Source organism: Cebus imitator, unplaced genomic scaffold (assembly GCF_001604975.1).
Source record: "Cebus imitator isolate Cc_AM_T3 unplaced genomic scaffold, Cebus_imitator-1.0 Scaffold91, whole genome shotgun sequence".
Classification (NCBI taxonomy): Eukaryota; Metazoa; Chordata; class Mammalia; order Primates; family Cebidae; genus Cebus; species Cebus imitator.
This window is the reverse complement of record NW_016107406.1, coordinates 2,564,594-2,581,975: the sequence shown is the minus strand read 5'-3', so window position 1 is coordinate 2,581,975 and position 17,382 is coordinate 2,564,594. Positions and strand designations below refer to the sequence as shown.

The 17,382-nt window shown below is 59.2% G+C and overlaps 2 protein-coding genes across 11 annotated transcripts in view; both read right to left on the bottom strand.

Moving 5' to 3' along the window:
- Positions 1-3,729: 3,729 nt before the first annotated feature.
- Positions 3,730-10,830, bottom strand: CTDSP1 (CTD small phosphatase 1). 7 transcript variants are annotated; one of them, XM_037740819.1, is made up of 9 exons: positions 10,351-10,824; positions 9,357-10,121; positions 8,799-8,915; positions 7,885-8,033; positions 7,430-7,534; positions 7,240-7,296; positions 6,524-6,616; positions 6,234-6,419; positions 3,730-5,365 (listed from the first exon to the last, which is right to left on the bottom strand). In XM_037740819.1, the coding sequence occupies exons 2-9, from the start codon at positions 9,421-9,423 to the stop codon at positions 5,237-5,239; spliced, it is 903 nt and encodes a 300-aa protein (XP_037596747.1). In that variant the 5' UTR covers positions 9,424-10,121; positions 10,351-10,824; the 3' UTR covers positions 3,730-5,236. The 7 variants fall into 7 exon arrangements, with proteins under 7 accessions (XP_037596747.1, XP_037596746.1, XP_037596748.1 ...); XM_037740818.1 differs by having other exon boundaries at positions 9,357-10,824; XM_037740820.1 differs by having other exon boundaries at positions 7,430-7,531; positions 9,357-10,822.
- A 3,205-nt stretch (positions 10,831-14,035) lies between these two features.
- Positions 14,036-17,382, bottom strand: part of SLC11A1 (solute carrier family 11 member 1) — a 17,359-nt gene continuing 14,012 nt past the window's right edge. For 3 of the 4 annotated variants that reach the window (XM_017535129.2, XM_017535131.2, XM_017535128.2), the window contains 4 exons: positions 16,630-16,779; positions 15,285-15,358; positions 14,690-14,843; positions 14,036-14,550 (listed from right to left, as the gene is read on the bottom strand). In XM_017535129.2, coding sequence (XP_017390618.1) covers positions 14,440-14,550; positions 14,690-14,843; positions 15,285-15,358; positions 16,630-16,779 — 489 coding nt within the window. In that variant the 3' untranslated portion in view covers positions 14,036-14,439. Of the gene's footprint in view, positions 14,551-14,689; positions 14,844-15,284; positions 15,394-16,629; positions 16,780-17,382 lie in introns of those variants that run through there. The other variant, XM_037740817.1, reaches the window with a different exon arrangement.

Sequence of the window (17,382 nt, the reverse complement as noted above, 5' to 3'; positions counted from 1 at the left end):
GGTCTCACTATGTTGCCCAGGCTGGAGTGCAGTGGCTATTCACAGTTGCGATCCCACTACTGATCAGCACAGGAGTTTTGACCTGCTCCATTTCTGACCTGGGCCGGTTCACCCCTCCTTAGGCAACCCGGTGGTCCCCCACTCCCAGGAGGTCACCATATTGGTGCTGAACTTAGTGCAGACACCCGGTCGGCATAGCGCACTACAGTCCATAACTCCTGGGCTCAAGCAATATTCCCACCTCAGCCTCCTGAGTAGCTGGGACTACAGGCACGCACCACCGCGCCTGGCCCTTTTTTCTTTTTTTGGAGACGTAGTCTCTCTCTGTCACTCAGGCTGGATTGCAGTGGTGCCATCTTGGCTCACTGCAACCTCTGCCTCCTAAGTTCAAGCAATTCTCCTGCCTCAGCCTCCCAAGTAGCTGGGATTACAGGCACATGCCAGTACCCCCGGCTCAATTTCGTATTTTTAGTAGAGACGGGGCTTTGTGATGTTGGCCAGGCTGGTCTCGAAACCGTGAGCTCAGGCAATCTGCCTGCCTCAGCCTCCCAAAGCGCTGGGATTACAGGTGTGAGCCCCATGCCCGGCCTGTATGCATATATTTTTAACTGTCATATGATATATCTTGTTTTACAATTTCTTTCTTTTTTTTTTTTGGAGACAGGGTCTTGCTGTGGTGCCCAAGCTGGAGTGCACTGTTGTAATTATGGCTCACTGCAGCCTCGACCTCCCTGGGCTCAGTCATTCTCCCACCTCAATCTCCCGAGTAGCTGGGACCACAGGCACATGCCACCATGTGTGGCTAATTTTGTTGTCATTGTTTGGTAGACATGGAGTTTCCGCCATATTGCCCAGGCTGCTCTCAAATGCCTGGGCCCAAGCAATCCCGCCTTGGCCTCCCAAAGTGCTGGGATTGCAGGTGTGAGCCACCGCGCCCGGCGACTTTTCAGTTGTTTTATAGTAATTCATTAGACAGCACAGTTTATGTAACCAATAGCTTATTATTGTACTTCCAAATTTTATCCAATTATTTGATACAACAAAGAATGCTGTGGTAAATATTCTCATTGCTAAATATTTGCCATTAGATTATGCCACTATCTCTTTGGGATAAAATCCAAAAAGTGAGGTCGTTGAGTCAAAGACGTGAATAGGCAAACTGCCTTTCAGAAAAGCTGCCTTAACGGATAGTCCCACCTGCAATGCATGAGTGCCTGAGTCTCCATCTCTCCCCAGTGCTCTGCTACAGTCTTAATGGAGATCTCTATCAGTTTGATTGACAAAAAAGGAAACAGTTTATGTTTCTTGGATTACCAGTGAGAGAGACCATTTAAAAATCTATTTATTGGCTATGTTGTCCTTTGTGTGCTTTCAATTAATTTGTTGGGATTGTTTATATAGTTAACGTCTTAAGGCTGGTAACTTGCCCGTCATTTATGAGATATTTTTCTCTAGTTTCTTGCTTGCCTTTTAATTTAGCCGAAAGAATCTTTTGGTGAACATGTTCTTAAAAATTGTTTCCAGCTGGGCGCGGTGGCTCACACCTGTAATCCCAGCACTTTGGGAGGCGGAGGCAGGCAGATCACAAGGTCAAGAGATCGAGACCAGCCTGACCAACATGGTGAAACCCCCGTCTTAAAAAAACAAACAAACAAACAAACAAAAAACCGGTCTCTACCAAATAAATAAATAAATAAATAAATTAGCCAGGCATGCTGGTGCACGCCTGTAGTCCCAGATACTCCTACAGGCTGAAGTGGGAGGATGGCTTGAGCCCAGGAGGTCGAGGTTGCAGGGAGCCATGATCATGCCTTTGCATGCCAGCCTGGAAGACAGAGACCTCATCTAAAAAGAAAACGAAAAACTGCTGGGCGCGGTGGCTCACGCCTGTAATCCCAGCACTTTGGGAAGCCGAGGTGGGCAGATCATGAGGTCAGGAGTTGGAGAACAGCCTGGCCAACATAACGAAACCCCATCTCAACTAAAAATACAAAATTTAGCCGGGCATGCTGGTGCACACCTCTTGTTCCAGCTACTACTTGGGAGGCTGAGGTAGGCAAATCACTTGAACCCGGGAGGTGGAAGTTGTGGTGAGCCGAGATCGCGTCACTGTACTTCAGCCTGAGCAACACAGACGCCATCTCAAATAAAATAAAATAAAATAAAAAACACGCCAAGGCCACTCCCTTGGTCTGGCCATAGATCTGCATAATCTACCCACTCCGGCATTCTGCTGCCTCATTTCCTCCTTTCCAAACTCCTGTTATCCTCATTCCTGCAGGGAGTGTTTTCCAGTCCTCCATGGCTGCCAGGCAGGGCTGGGTGTCCCCTGCCCTCACCCAACTTCCACTTTCTCCCGTGCTGCATTTGCAGAATTGCAGTGATCATCTGTTCACGTTTCCTTGTATCCATCCTAGGGTGTGAGTTCCCTGAGAGCAGAGGCATAGCCTGGTCCTGGCACGGTGCCTTGCACACAGTACGCACCCGATACATGTGGTTGACTTGAACTTCATGTGGGTAGATGATGCGTAGGTGGTGGTAGTGGGGAAGCCTCACTGTGGTCCCAACAGTCTGGAGCTACTTTGCGTATGTATCTGGCCTCCGGGATGCAAATCTGGGAGGATCAGTGTTTGCATGGAGAGCAGGAAGTAAGAGCAGAACCCGAGGATGAGGAGGATGAGGGCAAAGACCGGAGAGGACTGGGTATTTATCTAGCCAAGGGCTCTTGTGGTCCAGCCCGGGCCGAAACTGAGACTAGGGTACTCCCGGTTTCTCCAGGTGGGTGCTTCTTGAATTTTTTCTACCAGAGAAACGTAGTTGAAGGAGGACAAAGGGCGGTTTCACACAGCGCTGATCACAGACTTGGGGGCCGATCAGCGTCTGGAGCACCAAGAGGCAGCGTGGGGGCTGGATTCACGAGGTAAGGTGTTGAGCAGGCGGGATGGGGAGGTGGAGCTGGGGCGCAGGCACCAACACTTGAGCGAGGCATTTCCCTTTCTTCTCTGGGTGTGTGCGGTGGGGTCTCCCTAAAAGCCCCACCCCCACGGGTGAGTGAGGAGGGCCCCATCTTTCCAGTCCCCGGGGAGCCCCAGCGTCCGCGAGGACAGGGAGGCCTCTAGCGGCCGGCGTGGGGAGCAGGCGAAGGCCGGCGGGAAGGGCGGGAGGGCATTTCCTGCCCAGGCCGGGGACCGCGGTTTTGCAAAGGAAGTGCCGCCGGGACGCGGGGCGGGGCGGAAAGCGGGGCGAGGTGAGGCCAATGGCGGCTCAGAGGCCGCAAGGGGCGGGGTGGGCCGAGCCCCAGCGCCTGCCCCACCCAGGCCCCGCGGCAGACCCCGCGGCAGACCCCCGCACCAGAGCCAAGTTCTGCCGCGGCGGCCTCCACCCCGAGCCCCGCCCCTTCCGCTCTGGGGCAGAGGCCACGCCTCCCCGCCGCATTCCAGAGCTGCCCCTACCCTAGGCCTTCGTTCTGCTTTGCAGCTAGCAGTATCCCGTCGACCGTGTCCAGGCATTTTAATTAGTCCTGCCAAGATGGCACATCTCCACAGCCTGGAGGCTCAGATTTTGCGCTGTGACGCTACCCATTGCCACCTGAAGCGTCCGGAGACCCGGGCAGCTCCTTCCTCCACCACCAGCCCCTCCAGGTGTGCTGAAGAGGGGCACCGCAGCAGCCGCAGGTGCGAAGCACACATCACTTGCCAAGCCCCCCGCAATAACCACAGAAGCAGGATGGGGGTCTGGCTTTCTCTTTAGTTCTCATCACACTAGGGCGCTCAGCCACAGAGAAGGCACTTAAATGGGGAAGCCACCTGACGCAGACCAACCGTATTCGCCCCCCAACTCTACGGGAGGGAGGCACCACGAAACCACCACTTGACATCCCCCTTGGCACTGGTATGTGGGTCCCCTTAACCTTTAGACCTCGGGGAGAGCCCAAGGCCTCGACCTCCGGAATCGCCTTGTTAGGAGGGGCTTCAGAAACGGAGTTGGAAGGCAGGATATCCCCGCAGCGGCCCCCAGCCAGCAGGGGATCAGGCAGGGGGCTGTAGAGGATGGGTTGGCACAGGGGAGGGGGACAGCTTGGCCGGGCTTCCTGGAGATCCCCAAACCCCACAAAAGATCCCACCTCCTACAGATCCCCCAAAGGCACCAGTGAAGTTGGGTGGGTGAGGAGGCACTGATGAGCTGGCATAGAGACCCCACACACACACTTAGCTGGTGGGCCTAGCATATGCTGGGCACAGAAGGTGCTCAAGAAATGTTTTTTTGAATGAATGAACGGAGCAAAGGGGTGTGAGAGGCAGAGGACAGGGCCTGGAGCTCCTTGGCCCAGCTTGTTCCATTCAGAAAATAGCAGTTTAAAAAATGTAAAAATCCTTTCCCTCCCTCCCCCCAACTTCTGGGCCCAGGAAAGGGGCAAGGGAGGGGTGTCTCTACCCTGACCCTTCCCTCTCTCCCTCCCCTAAAATTCTATATACACATATACATATTTATATGGCACCACAAGAGGGTCTTGCCTTTGCCCCCACACTCAGGAGCTGGGGGAGCCAAGCCCCAGGGCTGGTTAAGGCCGAGTCTGAGGTGGTAGCTTGGGTGATTCGGGGAGCAGCCCTCAGCTGTCAGCCCTGGAGAAGCTGCCCTCTGGGTCCTGAAGGACAGATTCCCGCTTCCTTTCCCAGTGCTAACAGACCTCTTCTCCCTCCCAAGCAAAGGCAGAGGTTGGTGGGGGCCCTCTCCCAAGGGAGGAGGTGGGGCAGGGGGAGGCACTGGTTCTCCCCTCCCAGCCTAGAGCTGTGCCCCTGGGAAAGCTGGGTGGGGAAGAGGGAGCTCTATGCAAGGCACTTGATGTCCACCGTTCCCAGACTGGGGGCCCAAGGCAGTAACCCTGCCCCCAGGAAGCAGAACTGGAAGGGGCCAAGGGGCCCAATTTGGCAGCAGAGAAGCATGGCAGCATGGACAGAGGAGACAGAAAAAGGGAGCAGCAGGCAGGGCCCCCGAGGTCCCCTGAGAAGGGGGGAGGAGGTTCAAAGGCACTGAAGGGGGCCCCCGGCTCATGGTCCTCAGTGCAGCCTGCTGTCCCTATGCCACCTGGCGGGGCTAGTGGGGGAGACACCCACTTCCCCATGGCACTGAGTGTGGCGGCGGCCCGTGGGTTTTCCTAACAAAGGCCTGGGCAGTCTTCCTGGTAGGAGGTGTGGGTGTCGTCGGTCAGGGGCAGGTCCTGGCCCCATCACCCTCACTAGCTCCCTGGCCGAGGCTGCCTGAGCACTGAGTATACGTCGTCCACGCGGCTGAGTTGCTCAAAGAAAGGGAGGAGGTCGTGGAGCTCTGTGTCACTCATGTTGTCAAACCACGATGCCACCGGTACCTGGGGAAGTGGGCGTAGGAAGGTGAGCGGAGGGCAGGTGGTCCTGGGTGCAGAATTTCCAGGCAAGCCCTATGTAGCCACGACTCACGCCATGCAGATTCTGAAAACCCCTCCCCCACAACTTCCAAACTTTTTTGACAGCAACCTCCAGGAAAACACATTTATAACATAACAATGCAAAAGCTTCAAGCCTCTTAACCCTAACTGTGCAAAGCACTCCATTACTTTCTTTTTTTTTGAGGCAAGGTCTCGCTCTGTTGCCCAGGCTGGAGCGCACTGGCGCAATCTTGGCTCACCGCAACCTCTGCCTCCAGGCTCAAGTGATACTCCCACCTCAGCCTTCTGCATAGCTGGGACTCCAGGCATGCACCACTGCGCCTGGCTAGTTTTTCGGTTTTTTTGTAGAGACAAGGTTTTACCATGTTGCCGAGGCTGGACTTGAACTGCTGGGCTCAGCTTACCCCGTCATCTCAGCTTTCCAAAGAGCTAGGATTACAGGTATAAGCCACTACACTATTTCTACTCTATTTCATTCTGTTAAAATTCCCGATCAGGACCCACTAAATTCATTCTGTGGGCCGTCAGTAGGTCACAACTGGCAGCTTGAAAGGCTGAAACTTTCCAAACTTCACTGCCCTGTGGAGGCCCCTGTGCCTGGCAGACACTCTGCTGTGTGTGACTGGAATGGACCTCGTGGCTACAGGGCAGGTAGACGAGGGAAGTGGGTGGCAGGCTCAGGCAACTGAATGCAGGAAGGACGGGGAGGGCACCTGCCCCCCGACACCAGCCAACTGGGGATCCAGGAGGCCAAGGTGGCCTGCTTCCCTTCCTGGGTCTCAGCTCCTGTCCCAGGCCAGCCCACACTCACGGCATTGTCCGGATGGAAGACGTAGGAGGCGGGCGAGTTGTCCAGGATGAGTACCCGCCGCAGGTCTCTGCCCAGCCGGCTCAGGTCCTTCACGTAGTTCCCCCGGTGGAAGACACAGGACTCTCGAAACAGCCGGGCGCGGAAAGCCCCCCACTTGTCCAGCAGGTCAGCTACTGGGTCTGCATACTGGGAGCAAGAGGCAGGTCATCCTGGAGCCTGCAGGCTCATTGGGCTGCATGCCGGAGGCGGGTGGGAGGGCAGGGTTACCCCAGGACCTCTGTGGGGCTCACCTTGGCGAGGCTGGCAGTGAACAGCACACATTCGAAGAGCTCGCCCATTCGCTGCAGGAACTCATCCACGTGAGGCCGCTTCAGCACGTAGACCTGGGGGGCAAGCCAGTGAGGAGGCTGCGGGCCAGTGGGGCAGGGGAGGGGCAGTGGAGGGTTGGGAGGGCATGGGCTGGGGAGGCAGAGGCGCACAGGAAGGAGGCTGGGCCTGCAGGCTCCACTTGGCCAGCCACCCTGACCACTTCTGGGGAAACCACCCCCCCTCCCAGAAAACGATCAAAACTTCCACTCCACTGGCCAGTCCTACCTCATGAAGTCACTAATTCCCAGTCCCTTCCCCTGCCTCAGCCTCAGCCCAGTGCAGAAGTCAGGGGCAGCCCCCTCACCCCAATGCTGCAGTGCACCGGTCCCCGAGCCAAGTAATGGAGAACAGGCTGGACAGCACACAACCTATCCTGAATTACTTGAACTGGGTCCCGGGCAGGGTGGGGCGAAGGGGCACAGAACGGGGGGCCTAGAAGAGGAGCCCACGCTGCAGCCTGGAGTCAGCCCAAGCCCCTGTGGTTCTGTGTGCCTTTGAGGCAAGCCTCACACCCTCTCTGGGCCTTTGACATTCCACGTCTATGCAATTCCCATCCAAGGCGCTCCGGATTGGTGGGAATAGCCTGGGGTCTGGAAGGCAGAGGCCAAGCCCACCACTGCCTCCTCCTGGCCCTCACCTGGTGGACCACCCCATCAATCTCCACAGGGATGATGAAGTCGGCGTTGTTCACTGGCTGTAGGGGGAAAAGAGCTGCTGGAGTTGGAGGGGGTAGCCCCAGGGGGCAGGGCCCAGCATACACCTCCCTCCCAGGCCAGGGTGGGGGACCCCGCCGAGACCCAGACTGAGGGCTGTTGAGCAGGGCCCACCTTGAAGGAGCTGTGCACCAGGGTCTCATCCAGGTCGATGACCACGCAGATCTTGTCTGAGTCCTGGGCCTTGGCCTCGGGGAGCAGGTACTGGACTGGGGTCTGCTGTGGGAAGGGTGGGGCTGGCTGGGGGGCCTCTCTCCAGGCCCCATCCTTCCTCCTGCCCTCTCTAGAGGAGCCCTGGAGCCCGGGGCAGATACCACCTGCTTCCCAGCTTTGCCCCTGCCAGCTCCGGCTTGGATAGGCCACCTGGCTGAGCCCTCTCTGAAAACCAAGGTAGAGAAAAGCTTCCACCTATGAGGGAGAATTCAGTTTCCCCATAGTGGGCAGAGTCTGGCAGGGGAGGCTGACACCCTCCCGCTCTGGACCTGTCAGGGTCCATAAGTATGTCCTGAAAAGCTCAGTCAGGAACCCCTTCCCCTAAAGCCCTGAAGCCCCACCTGGCCCCCACACACCTTGGGGATGGCACCATTCTCCTCCACAAGCAGAGGCGACCCGCTATGGGCAGGCAGGGCCTCCCCATCGTCCCGGCAGACGCAGCAGAACAGTGAGTGGAGGATGCCCCGGCTTCGGGGCTTCTGGGAAGCTGCTGACCTCTGGTCACCTGAAATAATGAGGCCCAAGTTGGGGGCTGGGTGCACACTGGCCTGCAGAATGCTGCATGTGTGCCCAGGCATGAACCCCTGAGCTGGGAGGATCTGGCCGTGGCCACTTCATTAAGGAAGACACACTAAGGCGGCTCCTGACTCTTCCTGAAATGCCCCTGCCAGGGGCCCCACAGTCTGCTCCAAGGCTCCTGCAGCTCCCCACAAGTAGGTCTAGCGGTATTAAGGCGCCCGCCCACATAGGGAGTGGCTGCCTGGAGAAGGGGATCCTGGGGTGCGCTTTCCCTGCCTCTCACAGCCTCCATGACTGCTGATGATCATGACCCCACATTACCTGAGCACTCCGGCTCAGAAGAGTCAGGGCCTGGGGCTTAGGACAGTTGTCCACCCCTGCCCCTCCCTCTATCCTCTCCACCCCTGTGGGACAAAGTCCTCACTGCGGCCGGACCCAGAGTCAGGGGTGCAGACCCGCGGTCTGGGTCCAGTGTCCAGCGGCCATCTGTTTGCCCCGCTCCGCCGACCTCCGACCTGGAGCCCGGCAACGGCTGCCTGATTGACAGACACCCCACCCACCCCACCCCCTCCAGCCCTCTGCAACTAGCTTTTCCACCTTGCCCCCTGCTCCGAGGCAGCCAGGCCCAGGTGGGGGTGGGCAGACCTGGGGGCAGCGTCCAGGTCCTGAGGTCCACACAGGGAAGAAGAGGGGCAGACCCCCACCCCGGTCCAGCCACCCGGAGGCGCAGCCTTCGCGGGGTGGTGCGTGCCCACTAGGCACAAGAGTCCCCGCGGGCGCCAGGCGACTGTTGGAAGTTCTGGCCGTCCTCTGTGCCTCCGAGGGGCTCGGCGCCACCACGCGTGACGCGAAGTTTGTGGGAACGTGGCTGTGTGTTGGCGGAAGATCCCTTCAAGCCTCCCCAGCCCGCTGTCACCTCGGCACCCCCTCCCAAGACCCTACCGGACCACAGCCTGGGGGGGGTGGGGCGGAGTCTCAGCGGGTGGCCCATGGGCGCCCTCCTCAGCCCCCCCATCTCCCAGCCCCATTGGCGCCAATGGGGGGGGACGCCCATGCACCATGCAATGCCAGCCAGGGAGCCCCCAAAGGAGTTTCTCTACTCCTGCCTCAGTTTCCTCACCTCTAGCGGACGGGAGCGCCCCAAAGGCGCCAGGCCCCGCCCCGCGTCTCTGAGCCTCCTTCGAGTGCAAACTCTCTCCCCGCTCCCTCACGGGCTGGGAGCTTCGGGCGGCTCCCCCGGGGAAGATCCCGGCCCCTCCTCTCCTCCCACGGCGCCCCAGCCTCGGCCCCCTCCCCGCAGCCCCAGTACCTTTTCCCCGCAATGGGCCCCGAGCCTCCTCCTTGCTGATCTGAGTAATGACGGCCGAGCTGTCCATGGGGCCGGGCGCGCTCCGCTCCGGCCGGACTCTGGCCCGGGCGCCCGGCCTCCCCCCCGGCTGGGGCCGGAATCGGGGCGCGGGGGGGAGGGGAGGGGTGGGAGGGAGGGATCCCCGCGAGCTTCGGAGGGGAGGGGAGCCAGGTTCTAGGGGGGAGGGGGAGGGAGGGGGCGCGGAGGAAACTTTGTTACAACATGGAGTTTCCTCCCCGCGAGGCGGATGCAAACATGGAACCCGGGCGCCGTTTCAAGGCTCCCCCTTAAAAGGGCAATGGCTTCGGTGTGACCTGGACTTGGCCGCGGCTTTCACTTCAGGGACCGGCGCGGCTAGGCGGACTGGGAGGCGGGCCGGGCCGGGTTCCTGCCGCGCTCCAGGAGGCGTCCCCTCCCTTCCTGCCGCCCGCCGGCGGGGCCGAGCCTCTGCGGCTGCGTGGCAGGCCCGGTACCCGGCCCACCGTTCCAAGCTGCCGAGCGCCCCGGGCCAAGGCCCGCCTGCCCGGAGTGCCCACGCTGGGGAGTGCCCGAGTGCTCCGCGGCTCCACCTCTGCGCTTTCTGAGGACCTGAACTAGACGTTTCTTGGTTTCCCCGTTGAGGACTTGGGGATAGCGCTACCACATCTGTGAAATGGGTCTGGTGGTCGCGGGGGTCACCTCGCAAGGACCTCGTGAGCCAGCGAAGGCTCTGCAGGCTCCAAGTATCTGCGCAAACGTCAGAATCACGCTCTTGAATGGGACGGTCGCTGACCGCCCCCCGCAGCCCCAGGGCGAGGTGCCCCCGGTCTGCAGGGCGTGAAATTCCAACTCCCGGCCCTGGGAAGCGGCCTGCCGACCTCTCCCAGCACGTCCACCCGCAGGTCCCGGGCCACCGCGCGTTCCCGCCTGAAGTTTAGTACGCGCAGTTCCCTTTGCGTAGCCAAATCCCACCGACCTTGAGGAAATGCCACCTTCTCCAGGGCCATTCCCAGACCCCCTCCCCTGCCCGCGCTCGCCGGCCGCCCTGTGACTACTGGGGGTGCGGTGGGGGTCACGGGACTCGCTACCGGTCCCTGGAGCCCAGCACGACGCCGCACGCAGTGGGCCCAAAGTCCGAACGTGGGGACCTCAAACCAGAGACTCTCATGGCCCGCCCCACCCGGCCTCTGGCGCAGTGCTGGCACTTGGGAACGGAGGTCCCCGTCTTCACGCGGGAAGCCCCTTCGTGGTGCGCGCCGTGGGTCTGCGGGCCGGTCTTTTCCCCGGTTTATGACGTCCTTTTCACTCGTCGTTACTATTTTGTGTTCACCATTTAAAAATTAAGAATAACGCCAAGCCCGATAAACACGCCTCGGCACTTCCTCCCCTCCCGCTCGCCCCTGGGGCCTCTTTGGCGGGGCGGGGCGGGCGCGTCCTGTCCAGTCCCGCCGCCGGGTGCAACGCGGCGCACGTCCGCCAGGGCCTGCAGAGGGGGAGCCGGGGAGGGGAGGCCCCGCGCGAGGGCCGGGAGGGGAAGGGAGGGGGGCGGTGCCTGCCTGAAGGCGCGGCGGCTTCGTGCCCCGAGGCTAGGAGCGGGCGCGGGAGGGGACTGATCCTCCCAGGCTGGACCCATCGGCCCTCCTCCGGCTCCTGGGGAGCCCACGGGGCGGCCACCATTGCGTTTCATCACCGTGATCGCCACGCAACGCTGGCGCTGTCCCAGCAGCCTGTTCTGGCTGCGTCTTTTAATCTCATTTCCACCTTAGAACGGCCTCCTTCTTATCCCATTTCATAGATGGGGAAACTGAGCTTGAAGAAAGGAAGCGACGTGCCCTGGCTCTACAAGCGAGGGGAAAGGCGGGATTCCAGCCTGGGAGCAGGACAGCGGTCTCCCCCGCGGTCCGGCCCCCTGGGTGGGGCTTCAGTCTTATCTCCGGATGCTGGGCCCTCTTGACCCCAAAAGGAAGCGTGTGGTGAGGGACTGAGTGGAGTCGTAGCCTCGCCCTTGGCCTGGGCTGGGTGACGCGCCTTCCTCTCCCTCCTTTTCTCCCTCTGTGAAGGGGACTGGAACCTGGCCGGCTTAATCTCCACCCACCATTCCTAGACGGGCCGTCCTGAGCTCACCGGATTCCTCAAGGATCCCCCCACCTCCTCCACTCCCACCTATAGCCACTCCAAGCCTTGGCCCTTGCAGGTCTTTTCCCACGGAGACCTAACCCCTCCTCCCAGGCTCCCTAGGCGGCCAAGGCAGCTGCGCCTTTTGCTTGGAGCCCTGAACTTCTCTTCCCGCGCCTCGGGGCGGGTAGTTAGTTACGGAGTGAGTCGGGAAACCAGTAGGATTGCGTGGCCAGGGACGGCGGGCGGGGGGACTTCGGGTATCCTCATTGGGATTGTCTACACCCGGCTGCTGTACCCCTCTATCTCTACAGGTGGGGGTCGCTGTATGCACTCTTTTTGTCTGTTTTACCGATTCGCACCCCAGGCAAAATAAAATCTTGGGGGCCGCAAGTCAAACGGGGAGGGGCAGGAACGGGATTCAGCAGGGTCCTGTCTGGCACCTGTGGATTAGGAAGCGTCTCTTCCAACCCAGCCCCTCAGCTTCCCCATCTGCCAAATGGGGCTGGTAAAAGCCCAACCCAGGGGGATGGGGAGGGCGTGCAAAGTCGGGGTGCGCTCAGCAGGCTCCTGGGGAGTGGCAAGTGCGATCACGCCCTCCCTGAGGGGCCTAAAGGGAGCTTCCAGAAGAGCAACTCTGCACCCCTCTTCCTGGAGAGTAGATCTGACCTTGGGCTGGGAGGATTAAAGCTACTATGGGAATGGGGGCAGCCCTAAGTAGACTCCTTCCAGTCTCCAAATGACTGACCTTGGTGCCACCTCATTAACAGCCCTTTGCCCAGGCCCTGGGTAGCCCCTCAGCCAGCCCTCCGCGCCTTCTTGATCAACGTGCTCATTCCTCTGCGGTCCCCCCAGTCCTGCCCCGCAAAATCTAAGACGTCCCCAGAAGGCTTCATGTATTGGCAGATGTGCGCTCACGGGCACCCACGCTCCTGGCTCTGTTCCTCCTGGACAGTCCTGTCGGCACTTTCCCCCACCCCCGAACCGTGTTCAGCAAAATTCAGTCCCCTTCCCTGGCCGGCCTCACCGGCAGCGCGCTTCACCGCATCCTGCCACGGCGACTTGTTTGCACAGCTGTCTCCCGCCACTGGAGTGTGGGGCCCTTGAGAGCTGGCACCTTTAATTCGGGACTTTGCCTCCCTCCCCCACTTGTAACACAGGGCCTGGCAAAGGACTGGCACTCAATGCCAAGTGAATTCATGAGAGGAGTGTGTAGAGGGTACAACTGAGGCATTTCCAGGAGGCTGAAAGATCTGGGAGATGCCTGTCTCCGCTGCACGCCCCCCATTCATCTTCAGCTGGCACCCATCTCCAGTGCCAACCCCAGAGAAGGAGGCAGGCGACCCTCTTGCCCAGGTACCCTCTGCAGCACTGGCTCAGGTCGCGCCAGACGGGTCCCATCCCTTCTCTCCTTGAGGGACCCACTAGCATCGTTGCCCTTTTAAGAAAGAGGAAATTCTTCTCATAAACAAGCGTCCGCACCGGAACGCGGAGCCAAGCCGCCTACTCTGCTGGGTCCCTGGGAAATCGGGGGTTCCTCCAGGTGCAGCACCCGGCCCAAGTTCAACTCTGGGGAAAGGCCCGCCGGCCCCTCCTCGTGCCGCACTCCGCGGATCTGGGGCTGGGGTACCAGGGTCCCAAGGAGGTTGGAGGAGGGACTTGGGGGAGCCTAGAAACAGCCTAGGGAGTGTCTATAAAGTGCAGCCCTTGAATGGGGCGAAGGGATGCCCAGCCGCTCCCTAAGGCAGAGGGGGCTCCCTGCCCACACAGCTTCCCCCCACCCACTCTCCTCGGAGGCTTCTGGGGCCCCTGGGCGGGAGCCCCGAGTGCCCGCCTCCACCCGTCGTTTCGCCTGGCGGGGAGGGGTGAGGCCAAGGAGGGAGGGCCTGCGTCGGTATGGTCTCTACCTCTAGGAGGAGCAGTCAGCTGAGAGGGAGCGGTAACCGCGCAGCGTGGGAGTCGCGGCCGCCGGGTCCCCTGAGGAAACGGCAAAAAACTTGGGCCTCAGAGGCACGGACTCTTGAGTTCCTTATGACCTGGTGCCTGACGGAGAAAGTAGCGCACCTCCGTTTTACTGTCTGGAAAAATGGGTTACAGGCGGAACAGAAAGGCTGCGGCGAATAGGTGCGGACCAGACCCAGGCCTAGGGGTCTTCTGAATGCTTTGGAGACTTGGTGCCTTCCGGATTCCCGTCCCCTGCTCCTTTGGATGAGAGGCGTACTAGTATTTATTTAACTTTCATCATGCCGGGTGTGGTGGCTGGTGCCTGTAATTCCCAGCACTTTGGGAGGCGTAGGTAGGCGGATCACTGGAATCCAGCAGTTCGAGACCAGCCTGGCCGGCATGGCAAAACCCGTCTCTACTAAAAATACAAAAATTAGCCGGGCCTGGTGGCGCACGTCACTCCCGGGGCTGAGTCACGAGAATTGTTTGAACCCAGGAGTCGGAGGTTGCAATGAGCCGAGATCGCGCCATTGCGCTCCAGCCTGGGCCACAGAGCGAGACCCTTTCCCTGTCTCAAATAAATAAATAAATAAATAAAATACTTAACATTCATCAGACTCTATTTCAAGCTCTAGTTTGGAACCTGTGTCCCGCCCAAGCCTCCAAGTCCCCCAGTCCCCATCCCACCTGCCCTTTGGCTATCAGATCAATGAATAAATACCTCTTGAATTTTTTTTGTTTTTTGGCTCCAAGTGCCAGGGCCTATGTTTAAAGTGCTTAACCTCCATGGCAAGGGTGGCGGTGTCTCCGTTTTACAGATGAGGACACTGAGACCCAGAGGGTAATCACATGGCTGTGCTAGGAAACAGCAGGTCCCTGAGGCTCCCCAGGTTGACCGGCCTCAGGAAGTGTCCCACTGCATCCTGCTGCCTGCATGCGCCCCCTCCACATCCAACAGGCCAGTCGTGCCATCCATGCCACTCCCAGCCAGGTTCCAGGTGTGGACCTAGCCAGAGGTCTCCCCTCTCTGGTCCTCTTCAAGGAGCCCATACAGGAAGTGGCGGTGGGAGCTGTGGGCCAGAAAGGTGGTTCCATGGGCAAGGCAACAGGTCCAGACCTGGGGGAGGGGTGACCATGAGTTGGGGAGAGGCCAACACCTCTGGGGAAGCCCCAGTGTGTCCCCCCAGATCCTCCCCATTGGTTGCTTCCTGTCTTTGCCTCACCCATGCCCAAGGCACCCCCCAGCCCTACTGTACCAGGTAGGTGGTAAGGCCCAGGTAGGCTGTGGCTATCAGGGCCGCAAGGCCAAAGTAGGCAGGGTGTGGCAGGCTGGGCAGGTAGCTGATCACGAAGTAGAGGTTGATGGCACAGACTAGCGCCATGATGGAGGCGGTGATGGCTTTGCTCAGCCTGGGGGACACAAGAGAGGCTCGGGACTGGCTGGCGGCAGCTGGACCACCTGCATCTACTCCTCTTCATCTCCCAGTGCCCACACTGGGGTGGGGGTGGATAAACAAAGGCCACTTCTCTGGGCTGCGGGACCTGGAGCAGACAGACCCCCCTGCCCACCTCCTGCCTCCTGGTCCTCCAGGCTGCACACTGGCAGGATTTGGCAAAAGCTGACTCGGAGGCCAGAGTGAAGCGCTCAGGCTCTAGAAACAGCCCTCTGCCCTGGATTCCAGTCTTCGCCCCCCCACTTGCTGGCTGGGTGACCCTGGGCAAGTTCCTAAGCCTCTCTGGGCCTCTGCAGCTTCATTGGGATAATGGGGAGAATTGGAGCTCGTACCTCTGGGTGGCTGTGAGGATGAAATGTGGTGATGCAAGTCCAGCCCTGGGGATGGGGGTACTCACCAGCCATTGGCAAACTCCTGCATGAGGGCGGGCATGCTGGTGAATGTGAGGATGGGCAGCACGGCGAAAGGGAGCTGGGAAGAGCAGCAGGAGCCGAAGCTGAGGGATCCTGCCTCAGAATATGGCAAGGGTGGGGGCAACATGGGCGTTGCTTGTCACCTTCTGCCTGGCTGTGAGCTTGACTGTCCTAATCACACTGAGCCTGCTTCCCTGTCTCCTGCCTTCTAAGGTCATGGGCTCCAAAGCAGGAGAAAGTGTTTGGGGCTCTGGCACCAAGCTGCTTTGGTTTGAATCCCAGCTCTGCCACTAGTAACTTAACTTTTCCCATCTGTAAAATGGGATAATGAGCCTGGGCAACATACATAGTGAGCTCTTGTCCCTACTTAAAAAAAAAAAATCATCCCTCGCGCAGTGACTCATGCCTGTAATCCCTGCACTTTGGGAGGCCGAGGCAAGTGATCCACTGAGGCCGAAGGTGAGTAATCCCTGAGGTCAGGAATTCCAGACCAGCCTGGCCAACATGAGGAAACTCCATCGCTACTAAAAATACAAAAAAATTGACCGGGCGCGGTGACTCATGCCTGTAATCTCAGCACTTTGGGAGGCCGAGGTGGGTGGATCATCTGAGGTCAGGGGTTCGAGACCAGCCTGACCAACATGATGAAAGCCCGTCTATACTAAAAACACAAAAATTAGCTGGGCATTGTGGCAGGCGCCTGTAATCCCAGCTACTCGGGAGGCTGAGGCAGAAGAATCGCTTGATCCCAGGAGGCAGAAGTTGGAGTAAGCTGAAATCGTGCCACTGTGGCCTGGGTGACAGTGTGAAACTTTGTCTCAAAAAAAAAAAAAAATTTAGCTGGGTGTGGTGGTGGGTGCTTGTAATCCCAACTACTTAGGAGAGTAAGGCTTGAACCTGGGAGGCAGAGGTTGTAGTGAGCCAAGATCTTGCCACTGCACTCCAGCCTGGGCAACAAGAGTGAAATTCCATCTCAAAAAAAAAAAAAAAAAATTAGCTAGATGTGATGGTGTGCACCTATAGTCCCAGCTACTCAAGAGCCTGAGGTGGGAGGATGGCTAGAGCCGGGGAGGGCAGGCTGCAGAGAGCCATGATGGAACCACTGCACTCCAGCCTGGGTGACAGAGGGAGACTGTCTCTGGGGAAAAAAAAAAGAAAGAAAGTCCTACCTTCCTGCCCCCAGGGTGGCTTTGGGGATTGTGGGAGCCTTATAGGCAAGGTGTGCCTGGGACAGGGCCTGGCAGGCCCAGGTGGGGCTCAGCATGGGGGTTGCTGGAGGTCCTGTTTAGCTCTGCGGTGGGCAGGGCTGGGGAAGCACTCGCATCTCACCAGCAGGCTCTGCAGCACGTTGAGCAGATCATTGAGGCCCGACAAGTCCCTCAGGTCCCGAAAGACAGCTACAAGCACGGTGGGCAGGATGGCACAGGAGCGGGTGAGGAGGACACGGGCGAAGCGTGACCACCGCAGCTTCAGGAAGCCCTGGGGTGGGGGTGATTGCCTTGGTGGGGAGTAGACAGGACTGGGATTCAGAGGCGAGATCCCCTGTAGTCCCTCCACGCCTCATGCCCGGGGCACGCTCTGCCTTTCCACTGCAGAATTGTGGGCAGCTCTGTCCCTAGGTGGCAAGATGGGATGGATGGGAACAAATGGGGGGCTCTCATCCCATAGCTGGTTGCTGAAGACTAAACAGTTTTGGGGAAACGGCTCCTGTTAGTCCTGGGTCTGCAGTTTCCGGCAAGTCACCTCGCCTGTCCGGATCTCAGTTTTCTCATCTGTAAAATGGGGCTTATAATGTCTCCCTCTGGGCTACACGAAGGACCCAAAGGCTGGGTGACGTGGCTCAGGTCTGTAATCCCAGCACTTTGGGAAGCCAAGGCGGGAAGATCACTTGAGCCCAGGACTTCGAGACCAGCCTGGGAAACATAGGAAGACCACATCTCTACAAATAATTTTAAAAATTGGCCTGGTGCGGTGGCATGAGCCTGTGGTCCCAACGACCCAGGAGGCTGAGGTTGAGGCTGCAACGAGCCGTCGTCGTGCCACTGCACTCCAGCCTGAGCAGCAGAGCAAAATTCTGCCAAA

Coding starts and splice junctions, on each gene's coding strand:
- CTDSP1 (XM_037740818.1), bottom strand. CDS start 9,423: ATGGACAGCTCGGCCGTCATTACTCAGATCAGCAAGGAGGAGGCTCGG. Junction 8,916..9,356: donor GGGCCCATTGCGGGGAAAAG/GTACTGGGGCTG, acceptor GCCAACACACAG/CCACGTTCCCACAAACTTCG. Junction 7,297..7,429: donor TGGTGCACAGCTCCTTCAAG/GTGGGCCCTGCT, acceptor TTCCCCCTACAG/CCAGTGAACAACGCCGACTT.